Source organism: Cricetulus griseus, chromosome 7 (genome assembly GCF_003668045.3).
Source record: "Cricetulus griseus strain 17A/GY chromosome 7, alternate assembly CriGri-PICRH-1.0, whole genome shotgun sequence".
NCBI classification, from domain to species: domain Eukaryota; kingdom Metazoa; phylum Chordata; class Mammalia; order Rodentia; family Cricetidae; genus Cricetulus; species Cricetulus griseus.
Window position 1 is genome coordinate 107032089 of NC_048600.1, and position 13750 is coordinate 107045838.

The 13750-nt window shown below is 39.8% G+C and overlaps 1 protein-coding gene across 5 annotated transcripts in view; it reads left to right on the top strand.

Annotated features, from left to right (window-relative positions):
- Window positions 1-11489, top strand: part of Spag9 (sperm associated antigen 9) — a 127182-nt gene extending 115693 nt beyond the window's left edge. For 3 of the 5 annotated variants that reach the window (XM_027424322.2, XM_027424324.1, XM_035448078.1), the window contains 4 exons: window positions 447-485; window positions 1360-1536; window positions 4264-4413; window positions 8093-11489. In XM_027424322.2, the coding sequence (XP_027280123.1) occupies window positions 447-485; window positions 1360-1536; window positions 4264-4413; window positions 8093-8208 (482 nt within the window). In that variant the 3' untranslated portion in view covers window positions 8209-11489. The remainder of the gene's footprint in view (window positions 1-446; window positions 486-1359; window positions 1537-4263; window positions 4414-8092) is intronic. The other 2 variants (XM_027424323.1, XM_027424325.1) reach the window with 1 other exon arrangement.
- Window positions 11490-13750: the final 2261 nt, after the last annotated feature.

Below are 13750 nucleotides of genomic sequence, written 5' to 3' on the forward strand. Positions count from 1 at the left end.
TCTCTGTGTCCTTGGAGCCTGTCCTGGAACTCTCACTGTGTAGCCCAGACTGGCCTCGAACTCACAGAGATCCTCATGCCTCTGCTGGGATTAAAGGCCTGCACCACCGCTGCCCGGCCAGAGCACTTCTTAAAACCTAAGACATTTCAAGAGGTCTGGATTACCTTCTGTCCTTAAAAGAGAGTTGCATTTTAGCCTAATTATTTAAAGGTGGTTTCTTTGGGGGTAGACTGAGAGAGAATTTTAGTGTGCATTCCACATCAATTTTCCATTTCACTGGAATGGCTTCATGAAATAATAAATAATCATTGTTGAGCAAAGGCATTTGTAGAGGCTGAATTTGGTAGGACCCCGTAGAGGAGGCTGAGTGGAGGCTCACAGTAACGCTTCTCCTTCCTTCCTGTCGTGCACCTCCCCGTGTCCCCTTTCCTCCTCTCTCACTGTAGCCGTAATCCTCCACCAGGGACGTTTACTGGGGCTGAGGGGTAAGTGCAGATCCGGAACCAAACTTCTTCCTGGCTTCTTGAGGCCACTGTGAGGCTGTCTCCTCCTCTCTAGAACACCTTCTTGAATGTTGTTCAGTGTCACCTACTTGCAGTCACTGCATTGCAGCAGGTTTTTTGTTTTGTTTTGTTTACTTTAAACATTTATTACATAGTCACCAACTGCTCAGCAGCTTAGTCTATTGATCATCTTTTGTTGCAGCTAAACTTTCTTTCAGACTTGGTTTTCCTTCCAATAAAAACATGAAACATCTCTTAAAACTGTCATTAATCTACATTATTTACTCTTGTTACCGATCATGTTTCTTTCACTCACTTACCCATGGAAGCAGGGGTATTTTGTAAGTCTGGCCATTCTGTAGGAATCCAGCAAACCTTCAGCCTGGCATAAATGCAAGCTGCTTTATGATTATGCCTGGGATCCTTTAAGCAAAGCTTTCCTACCCCCTACCATGAGGAAAATAGCAGAAGATGAACTATAAAGATCTTATTTAAGAATGTACCCATTTACTTTAATCTATAATGCTTAACTTCCTTTAATAAGGACTAAAAAGCAAAACTAAATAGATTTAACTATGATTCAGTTTTGCTTTGTTTACTGTGATGGTTTCCCTCACATTAATAGAAGCTTAGTTATTGCTAGACTGGCAAAATCCCCTACTCCATTACTGAGGTACTTAAAAATAACTAGCATGCTATATCTCTTTTCAGCTTTGCCTTGAGCTGGCGTTGCTGCACTTATGTTATCTCAACTGGCTGTAGCTCTTAGATAATACCATACGGATTAACCAGTAACCTCTTGCATCAGTACTGTTTTCTAGAGGAAAATACTTGCTATTTGGTTTTTCTTTTGCAGCAAATAAAACCTCAGGGGCTCCAGGTAATCGTCCTGGAAGTGTAATCCGTGTATATGGTGATGAAAACAGTGATAAAGTGACTCCAGGGACATTTATACCCTACTGTTCAATGGCACATGCACAGCTTTGTTTCCATGGGCACCGGGATGCTGTGAAATTCTTTGTGGCAGTCCCAGGTGAGTTAGATTATTCTGTTGAGGTATCAATTTAATTATGTCAATCTTCCTTGTGTTTCACCACCCTTCCAAGCACTAAGTTACTAGGATTACCCACAATTTCAATACAATACATAGGAAGTTTTTTAATGGAGATGTGATTAGAGTAAAATAGATTACTTGCATGGAGTTACTTTTCCATCTCTCCCGTAGTCCCTAAAGCAGATATTTTGGGGGTATTGCTTACTTTTGAAAATCAGTGGTACTATTTGTCACAGTATGTTACTCAAAGTCATCCTTGACTACTACATAGTGAGTTTGAGGCCACCCTTAAACACCACAGTTTCCCTACATAACAGAGACTGGCTTGGAACTCACTGTATAGCTCAGGTTGCCTTTGAGCTCTCAATTCTCCTAATGCAGCCTCCTAGGTGCTGGATCCTATGTGCATCTGCCATACCTGGCCCACAGCAGACTCTGTGTGTGTGTGTGTGTGTGTGTGTGTGTGTGTGTGTGTGTGTGTGTGTTGTATATGCACATGTGTATACATGCCTGTGTGTGAAGGCTGAGGTCAGTGTCAGGTGCCTTCCTCAACTGTTCTCCACCATGTTTTTTGAGAGTCCTTCATTGAATCCAGAACTCACTGATTAGCTAGACTAGCTGGTCAGTGAGTTCCAGGCATCACCTGTCTACACACCCACTATCTATCTACACATCTGCACCTGCACACCCAGCACCAGGAAGTATTAACATGCCCACCTTGCCCAACTTTTTATGTACATCCTGGAGATCTATGCTCAAATCTTCAGTTGTGCATCGGGCACTTTACCTACTGAGCCACCTCATCCTCGATGTTGAACATTCTTATTGCTTATATGGAAGACTTTTCTTTTGGAGTATAAATCTAAAAGTGGAATTAGTAATACTGTTACTAATATGCCAATTAACTGTAAGGATGAATGCTTTGCCTTCTATTGCAGACTCTACGGTAGAATTGTTTCTAGCAGGCGTTATGGCTTCCAGAGTGAGTTTGAGTAATGCAGTAATTAAGTCCAAAGGGATCCATCATAATACTCTACCCCCACCTGGCACCCCATCCACTTTCAATTAAAATTTAAATTCATAGTGTATCACATCTTGCTAGTTCCTAGAGGCATGTGGTCTGTGAGATTTGGCCAAAGGACAGCAGATTCTGAAAAAAATATCCTATAGTCAAAGCTTTCTTTATCCCTTTCTCACACACATACACACACCACCCACAATTCTTGGGGTCAGACATTGGTCTCACACATGCTAGGCAAGCACTCAGCTTCTGAGCTATGTCCCCAGCCCACAGTCAAAGCTCTCTAAGAGGAATGTCTTGGGGACTGTTCAATTGTTCATAGTGTGAATAGTATGTGAAGGTTTCTCTCTTCTCTGCCATTTCATACTCAAAGATTCTACCTTAGAATTTGAACTTTAGAACAAATAGCACATTTAGCAGCAATTTTATTTACATGGTCTATAATAAAAATGACATTTTTCTTAATTATGAAAGAAAAGGGCATAGATTTGAAATACATTTAAATATTATGACTTATTACTTTTCTGTTGCTGTAATAAAATACCATGACCAAGACAACTTGTAGAAGAAAGAGTTCTAGAGGGTTGGAGACCATAACAGTAGGGACAATATGACAGCAGGAAGCTGAGAAATCACAGCCTGCCTTCCTTCCTTCCTTCCTTCCTTCCTTCCTTCCTTCCTTCCTTCCTTCCTTCCTTCCTTTTCTGGTTTTGTTGTTTGTTTGTTTGTTTGTTTTTGTTTTTTGTTTTTTTGAGACAGGGTTTCTCTTTGTAGCCCTAGCTATCCTAAAGCTATGTAGACCAGGCTGGCCTTAAACTCACAGAGATCTTGCTGTCTCTGCTTCATGAGTACTGGGATTAAAGGCATGTGTCACCATGCTGGACCTCAGATTACATCTTTAACTGCAGCCATGTATCAGAGAGAGTAAATGGAAAGTAGAGCAAAGCTATGAACTTTCCTACCCCTAATGAGGTACTTTCTCTAACAAGGCTACACCACCTTCCTAAATAGTGCCACCAAAAATATGCCAATTCCTAGGCTTATGTGAAGATTATTCTGTCTTAAATACAAATGTTTACCTTTAAGAGGGAAACTTTCTATTGTCCCTCAGATCAAAAAGCAGAATAATATAGTTTGGAGGAGGTAACTAACATCCATCTTACCATAACGTGTCTCACACTGGACTTTGAAGATCATCTTTGCCTATTTACTATGAAATTGGTTTACTCAAGAGTTTTAAATTAGGCTCTTAACAACTTCATGTATTGGTTTTCTGATCATGTAAAGCCTCAGTGTTCTTAATACCTTGGTACTATATACTGAGGAGAGAGGAGTAGTAAATAAATATTAACCTTTCATTGTTTAACTTCTTTGAGGCTGAGTTTTACTGCATCCTTGGCAGGCCTCAAACTCACTACATTGTGCAGGCTGGCATTCAACTCACAGAGATACTCCTACCTCTGCCTCCTGAGGCCTTAGATCAAAGGCTATCAGGACATTGTCCAGCTTAATTTTACTGAATCAAGATTTCTTTAGCCTTTGCTGGCCTTTGCTCTGCTGCAATTACAGTTATGAGTCAACTATTTATTTAACTTTGAAAAGGTAAAAAAAAAAAAAAAAAAAAAAATTTCATAACCTGCACCTGTGATGAGAAATATTCACTGTTCCATTTCTGTATAAAATAGGTCAGGTCATTAGCCCACAAAGTGGTAGTGGTGGAGCAGATCTAACAGCTGACAAAGCAGGGTCATCTACACAGGAGCCCAGCACCCAGACACCTTTGAAGTCCATGCTTGTCATCAGTGGGGGAGAAGGCTACATTGACTTCCGGATGGGTAAGTCTTTGCTTCTTCGAGGTCAGTTTCCACTGTGGTCTGTGAGTTGAGTTTTCACCCACAGTGAATAAGAAATCACTCTGATAATGACTTCTGAGTTAAGACGGATTTTTGCATGTTTTTCTGCCTGTACATATAGTGTGAGTATTTCTTTCCTACCAAAAAGTATTCATTTGAAAGAGCATTATAAATTGCAAATGGTTATGTTAAATAAGGTTTGTGTGAAGAGCTGAAGAATTGTAATCATAAGACCTTGAACAAACTATCTATACTCTCTCAGAACCTGTTTTCTCACTCACAAAATGAAGAAATAAAAATGCTTCACAAAACATTATATATATATATATATATAATGTTTTGTGAAGTATTTATATATATATAATTATATATATATATATATATATATATATATATATATATGGTTTTTCGAGACAGGGTTTCTCTGTGGCTTTGGAGGCTGTCCTGGAACTATCTCTTGTAGACCAGGCTGGTCTCGAACTCACAGAGATCCGCCTGCCTCTGCCTCTGGAAGAGGAGCTAAGAGGCAGAGAGAATAAGCCACTGGGCCTGGCTTAAGCATCTGAAATCTCAATGCCCCCCTGGTGAGACACTTCCTCCAACAAAGCCACATCTCCAGTACTCTTCTATGAGTCAGTGGGGGTCATTCTCATTCAGACCACCACACCAAGTAGAATTTGTGCTTATCTTTCAAGCAGAGGAGAATTTCGGGACTTCAAATGGAGGAGCAATGTGGTTAGATTTGGGTAGAAGGTATTTAGATTCAAGGCGAGATACAGAAATGAGTTAGAGAAAGTGGACATCTGAGTCAGCTGGTGACAGTGGGGACAGAAGCAGCATCAGCTAGTCATGTGCTCACTCACAGCACTATCTAATTGGAAGCAGCCTGAAGACAGAGAAGGAAAAAGAAGTGCTGTGCAATTAGATGTTGGCTCACTACAAAGAAACACACTAGTCGAATAAGAGTCTTAGTAATTTAATGGTTTCTCAAACATAAGCTCTTAAATGCTTGGAGAAAATGTAATGAAGATGTCTATCAGAATAGAAAATGTACTGTCTTATCAGTGAGAGTGTGCCACATATGGTCAGTATAAGCCAGAACAGGTAATGCCAAGGGCTCTTGGTATACTTCTGTGGGGCAAAGGTATCAATGTAAAGTTTAGAGATAGTGCCAGCAAGAACAGCAAAGTTTCAAAGCATTTCACGTAACTGACTACTGGCACAGGAATGTTCTATGGAAAGGAATTGTCAGGATTCTCCTTAGCTAAGGTGATTTTTGTAGCTTTTTCTTGGAGTGTAGCATGGCAGTTGGAATCTTACAAAAGAATATTCTAGTCAGGTCTCTGGAGTTTTCCACTAAGTGCTTTCCATTGCAGATTCTGAAAATGGCATAAAAATTGCTTAACCAGGTTTGGCCATAGCTCATCTAATCCAGGCCTGAAAATACACTTGTTTTTTAAGTGAATGCTAATTTTAATAGTGAATATGTTGGTTTTAGGAACAAAACATGGTAGCACACACCTTTATTATCAGTACCCTGGGAGGCAGAGACAAGAAGAGCCTGGGCTGCATAGTGAGTTCTAGGACATCAGGGGTACAAAGTGAACCACTGTCGGAAAAAATGAAAACAATAACAACAGAAATACCTTGAATTTAATCTTGTTGCCGTTCTTATTCACTTTTTATAATGTTTTAACAGTAAGGGATTTATCAAAGCAGTAAGAGCTAAACTTAAAGGATATAGGACCCTGGGGAACAAGATATTAAGTCTTCAAAACAGCTCAGAAAGCAAGAAACCAAGAAACTCAGCCACTTAGTCTTCACCATTGTAGTTTGCTTTTGTTGTGTTGTTTTTTGAAATAAATTATGCGCTGCAATTGACTGTCCGATCAGGCTGGCCTGGAACTCACTCGGGTTTTGCCCACCTTTGCCTCCAGAGTGCCAGGATTAAAGGCATACTCCACAACACTTGGCTCATTGTAAATTTTTTATTTTTTTAATTTTTTTTTTTTTATTTTATGTGCATTGGTGTTTTGTGATGGGTGTTGTGTTCCCTGGAACTAGAATTACAGACAGTTGTGAGCTGCCGTGTGGGTGCTGGGAATTGAACCCAGGTCCTCTGGAAGAGCAGTCAGTGCTCTTAATCACTGAGCCATCTCTCCAGGCCCGGTAAATTTTTTAAATTTAAGAGCCAAACTTGAAACTAGAGAGATGTCTCGGTGGTTAAGAGCTCTGGCTGCTCCTCCAGAGGCCCCGTGTTTATTCCCAACACCCACATGGGGGTTTTCTCCAGTTCCATAGGATCTGATAACCTCGTCTGGCCTTCGTAGGTACCGCATGCACATGGTGTGCAGACATGTAGGCAAACACCCATACACATAAAATGAAAATAAATAAAACTTTTAGAAACAAAATCAAACCATCCAAACTTATTTTTCTTAAATATATGGTTATATTTTAGTTAGAGAAACTGACTTTTGACCTGAGTGTGCACTCTGTATTTTGACATTGCTGTGAAAAAGTTGGGGAGGGGGAGTGCTAAGGGAAAATGGCTTGCATAGAGAAGTGCATACATTCAGTTACTTCTCTCCCTCTATTTCTAGTCAGTGGTGCCATTTTCTTCTGCTAAACTCAAATGGGAGCATTACAAAATCCCAGTATATCAGTGAAATATCTTTGTTTCTTAGTGTGCACATTTTTAGGATTCCACTGAAGAATTCATCCCACTAAACAAGTTGTCAGCTAGATTGTACCAGAATAACCTTGCTCTGAACAGCAGAGCTGACTACTGCAAGCTTGTGGACAGGAGCAGCGGTACCTATTCAATGCTCAGTGTCTCAGCTGGGGAACTTTACCCTGGTCCCCAAGAATCAGCATGACATCCTGGGCCTTAGTTAGTATGTTCCATATTTGTGCTTTCTCAGTTTGAAATAAACAAGAGTAGAATATCCATTTTGAACAAATAGAACTGGATATGTTTGCTTTTTCCCATCTCCCATTTCTATTATCATTAGTGAACAGACATAATTATGAACTAGCTCTCGTGAATGAAAGGAAAAAGGGATTCCAGAAATCAGTCAGTGGTTTGAATGAAGATTCAGACTGGTACTTTTTTTGTCATTATTACATTTAGTGTGTGTGTGTGTGTGTGTGTGTGTGTGTGTGTGTGTGTGTGTGTGTGCGCGCGCGCGCGTGCGCAGCATGTACACTATGCTATATTATATGGTGATCCCAGGACAATTCACATGAATATGTTCTCTCCTTTCACCATGTGGTGGCAAAGGCTTTTACCCACTAAGCCATTTCACTGGCCCCTGACTCTTCCTTTACTTTTTATTTTTTCATTTTTGTGTGCACGAATACATGTGTGTGAACCCTTAGAAGTCAGAAGAGGAAATAAGATCCCCTAGAACTGTAGTTATAGATGGTTTTGAGCTGCCCAGCATGGGTACTGGGAACCAAGCTGAGGTCCTCCGGAAGAGTAGCAAGTGCTCTTACTCTTTGAGCCATCTCTCCAGCCCCCTGGTATTCTTTCCTGTGCTCTATGCACCAGAAGTCAAACAAGCTTTGAGCATCATATTCATGGGCTAATTTAGTCCAGTTCACATCATTCTTTGTTTTCTGCACTTAAGCTAACTTCAGTTTCCTTATGATCCATTAGGTGATGAAGGTGGAGAATCTGAACTTCTTGGAGAGGATCTTCCACTGGAACCTTCGGTCACCAAAGCAGAAAGGAGTCACCTGATAGTGTGGCAAGTGATGTGCGGCAATGAATGAGTCCATAAGAGACAGGTGGAGATGAGGAAGCTGCCTCTTCTGCATGATTTATTTTCCCCCTTATTTAAGGCGCTCTCTTTTTTTTTTTTTTTCTTTTTTTGAGAAAGACATTTCACCACATAATATGTGAGCATTTTTTTTCCGGGTTACCTTTATATTACAAAATCTGTCCTATGGTAACAATACAGAGGAAGAGCAAGCTAGTTTACTGCACAGTGTTAATAGGCAATTTCAGTATATCATGAACAAATCAAAGGATGTTTACTTTCTGCAAACTAGTGAATTACAGAAAGCAATCCACATGTGGTTTGCTCTGCCACAGTCTAATGTCACTCACGTAATTGATAAGGTCACTTTTTAGCTATCACTAATAATGGAACTAATGGAAAAGACTTAATAAATGAAACTGTACCATGAAGTACAATAGAGTTTTCCCCAATGTATTATAGAATTGACACACTAATAACAGGTGGATTATCAAGATTTATCTAAATGTCCCAAGAGGGCTAAAAGCTAACTGTAAATTCCTTTAACTTTCACTTTCAATTCTGACAAATCTTGTTTATATGGTATATAAAACTTTGTTTTCATCAGATTTGGGGGTTTTTATATTAAAGAAATTAAGGCTCCACTATTTAAATAAAATTTCTTGTTCCTATCTCATTAGAACTTTAAAGTTTATGAAGCCTGCTTCTCTGCATAGTCTCATTTTTTAGACTAGTTTCACCGATTTTCATACTAGCATTTAAGAAATGTATTATTTGAAGTTTAGGAAATATTCTGGGAAGCGTAGAGGACACTTCAATACTGGAAGGATGTTCTAAGAAGAAACTGTGTTTTGTACTCCTTGTCCTAGAGGATGGTGGTAGTTGATTGAGTTTTTTCCATGGAAAAAAGTACCTATTAGCCAGATGTTCCTAGCTGCTCCTAACCTGTTAAGGAGGGGACACTGTGGTGGCTGTGGATTCAACCTAATTAGCTGAATACAGAATAATTAAGAAGATTGATTTATTTTGTTCTGTATAAACTAACAAACAACTAGTGTTTGATTGGTATAAATAACACTTCAGCATTTGTACCCTTGTCAGCTTAAAATGCCATCTTCGAAGGGAAATGCTGCAAAGTCAGCATTAGTCTTTTCATTCCCGGTATGCATTTGAAAAGGTGGGTTTAAATCTAATTTTAACTGATAACCTTATGAGTTTTCAAAAACCATGATATGATATGTTTTTTTCTTCTCTCAAGCTTCCTGAAAATATATGATTTACCATTTCTTACCCACTGCTACAAGCAAAATTGAACATGATTTTTATGTGCTATTTTAAAAATAAGAACATACAAGAAACAGGTCCTCTGGTCATTGAGAAGACCAGACCACTTCACAGATGAGAAACCAAACACAGGTCTCTAATTGTCTAAGCATTCTTAGGTACCAAGGGACTTTTTCTCCAGACAGTGACACAAAGATATCTGTAAAAAGTATACCAGTGAATTTTTTGCATATATGTGATTAGGCTAGATCCTAAAACACATGGGACTTCATGAGCATGGGAGGCTTTTGTATCAATAAGCACATTGGGCACACTCTAAAATTGTGGCCCCTGTATGTTTTAAAAGAAAAACACCTGTTTTGATAAAGCTGTATAAAGGATAATATTTTGTTTGATCTACATATTCATTTTTCTTCGGAGCTGACCACTTTTCCAAAGCTTGTTTGCTATATCTTTATTTTAAATATGAGTCATTTGAGGCAAATACTTAAAAGCGTTATTAACATTTATTGGAAATGTTGTATAAATTCATAAGGAGACACCAAAGTTTCTGGGAGTTTTAATCCCAAGAAGTAAGTGTCCCAGAGTCAGACACCCTCATCGTTGTCCAGAAGCTCTTTACATGTGTGTGTGGTCCAGTGTAGCTCAGGAAACCAGAAGCTAAAGAAGAAACGTGCAAATGTGTTGTTACCCTAGTTATAATTGTTTCTTTGAAACTTAATGGCATTGACTTCACACAGACTGTAGGTGTATGGTGATTTTAGCTAAAGATCCCAAATTACTGTGGCCCTGTGGACTAATTTCAAGGACAGGAGAGAGCAGGTGCACCTGTACAGCTTGTTTTAAGAGCTGTGCTTATATTTATAATTTTGCTTCTCTTCCTCTTTCCCCCCATAACACATATATTCTTGTGATGTTTATTTTGGTCAAGGGGGTAATCTTTGGAAGAAATACCAGGAAGTAAGCTGCTCACAAACTGTAAAGGGTATAAACTGCCATAGCCTCCACAGGGCAGAGGAGGCTTGCATACCTCTGGGAGGAGGGCAGAATACTGAGCGTTCTTGTTCTGTTACATCTGGGTTATCATAGGCTGAACCATATGAAATTACCAATATATGGCCATTGCTGGTCTATTTAAAAGAGCAGCAGTGTATTCTCAACCTCATACTTACTAGGAATGCAGGTTAAAATCTCTAGGAGGCAAAAAGAGACTATTTTCTAGAAACTCAGTGTTGAGAGTATTTTTCTCTTACTCATGTAGATCCAAACTGGTCAAATAATAAAAATATATTCCTTACAAGTTGCAGCTTTCTGGGAGTGTAAGATGCTTGAGCACAAGGATACTGAGCACCACTATTCAGGTGGAATGTGTTTGCAGTAGAAAGGTTGAAGTATACTCTCAGTTAGAGCACTGTTCATCTCCTGAATTTGAGAAGAGACCACTTAACATGCAGCCTTTGTAACAAAACAAAATGCCTCATATTAACCTCAAAAGAATGTGTCTTGCAAATGCCATGGAAATGGAGATTTATTTCCTAGTATTACAACTATTACCAAAGGACTGGACCAGATTTAGGGTTCTTCTTAATTGATCATGTTAGGAAAGGGGCTGATGGTGTCCCACTTGGACACACGAGAAGAGAAGGAAATAAATGTTGAAATCATAAATGCTTTTCTAACAGGGATGTGCTATTCTGTAACACTAATTGTCTTTTTCTTTCTCTTAAAAATGAAGTTTTATTAATAATTTTGTCATATTTCTAAATATTTGAATATGTTTTAACTGTATGTCCTAAATTTCTTTTTGTCCTAGACATCAGAACTTTACTTTGCCTCATAAGATTGGGTTCTAGAGTGCCCCATTTGCTGTCTCTTAGAGGCCGAGACTTCTATGAGTAAAAAGCTCATTAGCAATGTAGTTATTTCAGTATTTATTTCTATTATGGAATCCCTGGGGTTCAGAATGTAACTTTGTACATGAAATATATATAAATATGTATATGAAACATGTGTGAGGTCCATCGTGCTTTGTTTTCATCTTTCTTGGAGCTCTAGACTTGGTTTTTATAAGAAAGTCTAATAATTTGTCCCATAAAACATCATTTATGAGAGCCAAGTTTGTTCTTTGGCAATGACTAAAAGTGAGCAGTGGGGACATGTCTGTGACTTATGGTCAGATGACACATGGCAATGGTCAGGAGGGCATTCTGCTGACAGGTGAGGTAGGACTGCTGAGTAAACCTGCACTCAGCCTCCTGTGATGGATCACACTCAGTGGTAAGACACAAGTTGCAGTATGGGTTTTTTTTTTTTCCTTTTGTTTGGTTTTGGGGGGGTGGATTTTGTTTTTGTTTTTTGAGACAAGGTTTCTTTATATAGCCTTGGCTGTCCTGGAACTTGCTCTGTAGACCAGGCTGGCCTAAAATTCACAGAGATCCACCTGCCTTTGACTCTGAAGTGCTGGGATAAAAGGTGTGCATCACCACCGCCCAGCACAGTGTGGATTTTAATGACAGGTGTGATAGACTTGTTCAGGGATGTGAGAGCATGAGATTATAAAGGGGAATCAAAGCAGCACAGTGTGAGTACACATTTAGTGTATGGCATTTAGTGTGATCCCAATGTGTTTTATGTTTTCAAAAATGATGAGATTTGGTGTCAGTGAGTTGGCATAGTGGATAAAAGTGCTTAAGTCAGTCCCTATAATCAATCTATCCATATACTAGAAGGAGAAAGACAACTCCTACAGGTTGTCTTCTGGCCTTGGCATGTATGTATACAATGGTGGGGTTCTTCTTCCCTTTCCCTCTTTCTCCCTCCTTGCCTCAAGCTCAGCGATCTACAATCTCCACTTCGTGCCAGAGGCTGCTGCTACTTCCCCTTCCTCATAACAGTAGCAACCTTTATGTTTTACTTTATTATTGTGAAACAGGCTCTCACTTCTGTGGCGTAGGCTTGCTTGGAACTTGCTGTGTAGACTAGGTTGGCTTTGAGCTCACAGAGCAAGAGACTTAACTATTGGCAGGTTCTGGGCCATCCAGTAGGGTTGGGTTAGGGAGGGTTGGAATACTTAGAATTAACAGTTTATCAAAAAGGCACTAAATCCAAGTAATTTAGATCTTTGCCTGTTTTGGCTATCTAGAAGCAACATAATATCTTCTACCCACGGAGATAAAAGAGTTATGATTTGAGTTTAGGCCCCAAAATACAATAGGACAAAAATACACCCTGACTCTGGGAACAGCAATCTCAGCTATAAGTTGTAGTTCTCAGACTGTCCAGAAGAGGGAGTGATGGCCAATGATTTGCTCTGGGAGCTACTGCACAGTAAGGTTTTTCCCTTCTTTGTTGCCTCTCAAGTTAACTAGGTGATTTTGATCTTCAAGTTAGTAACATTTGCCTACAAGAAGAGAGCAGCCCAGCTGGAGTCCCAAACATCTTGTTTCCCTGGAGACAAAGCTTCATTCATTTTTGGCCAGTTGTGGTCTTTGTGTGGTAACTTTGTGAGGCTTACCCCCACTTCAGCTTCATAGTTCTTTTCTGATTCAAAGGCAGTTGAAAATTAGGATACTGTCACCTTGATCTTAAAGGGGTAAGTGATATTTCCTCTCATGAGCCTGTATTTGCTTGGCAAGACAATTTCTCATAGTTTTCATAAGAAGGGGCCATTAGCTTGTTTGTTTGTTTGTTTGTTTGTCTGGTGTTTTCTGATTTTTGTTTTTCTGAGGTAGAGTTTCTCTGTGTAGCCCTGAGTGTCCTGAAATTTGATTTGTGGATGAGGCTGACCTCGAACTCATAGAGATCCACCTGCCTCTGCCTCCTGAGTGCTAGGATTAAAGGCCCACGCCACCACCATCACCTGGCCTATTAGCTTTTCTTGGTCATTTTCATTACATCCGGTTTTTCCAAGTATGTGCCCATAAATTCATAGGTGATCTGCAGAGAAGCCCATGTGGAGAGCATTACTGACCTCATGTGATCCAGAGTCCTGCCATAGAAAATACCTTGCCTTGCCTTTTGACAGATAGGTCTGACAGATGAGAAGGCACCTCAGCCGTTGGTGAAACCAGATTAACTGGACGTGGAGGTTGCTGCACATGTAGGTAAGGCCTGCGTTGGCGTCCTGGTCCACCGGTTGCTAATTTGTGACCCTCTAATAGTTACATAACTACCCATACACCCCATAATTCTTCACTTGACCAAATGAGGTAATGAATGTGTACAGTGCAACATACCTCAACCCTGCGGGGCAATCAGAAGTTGGCTTTCGG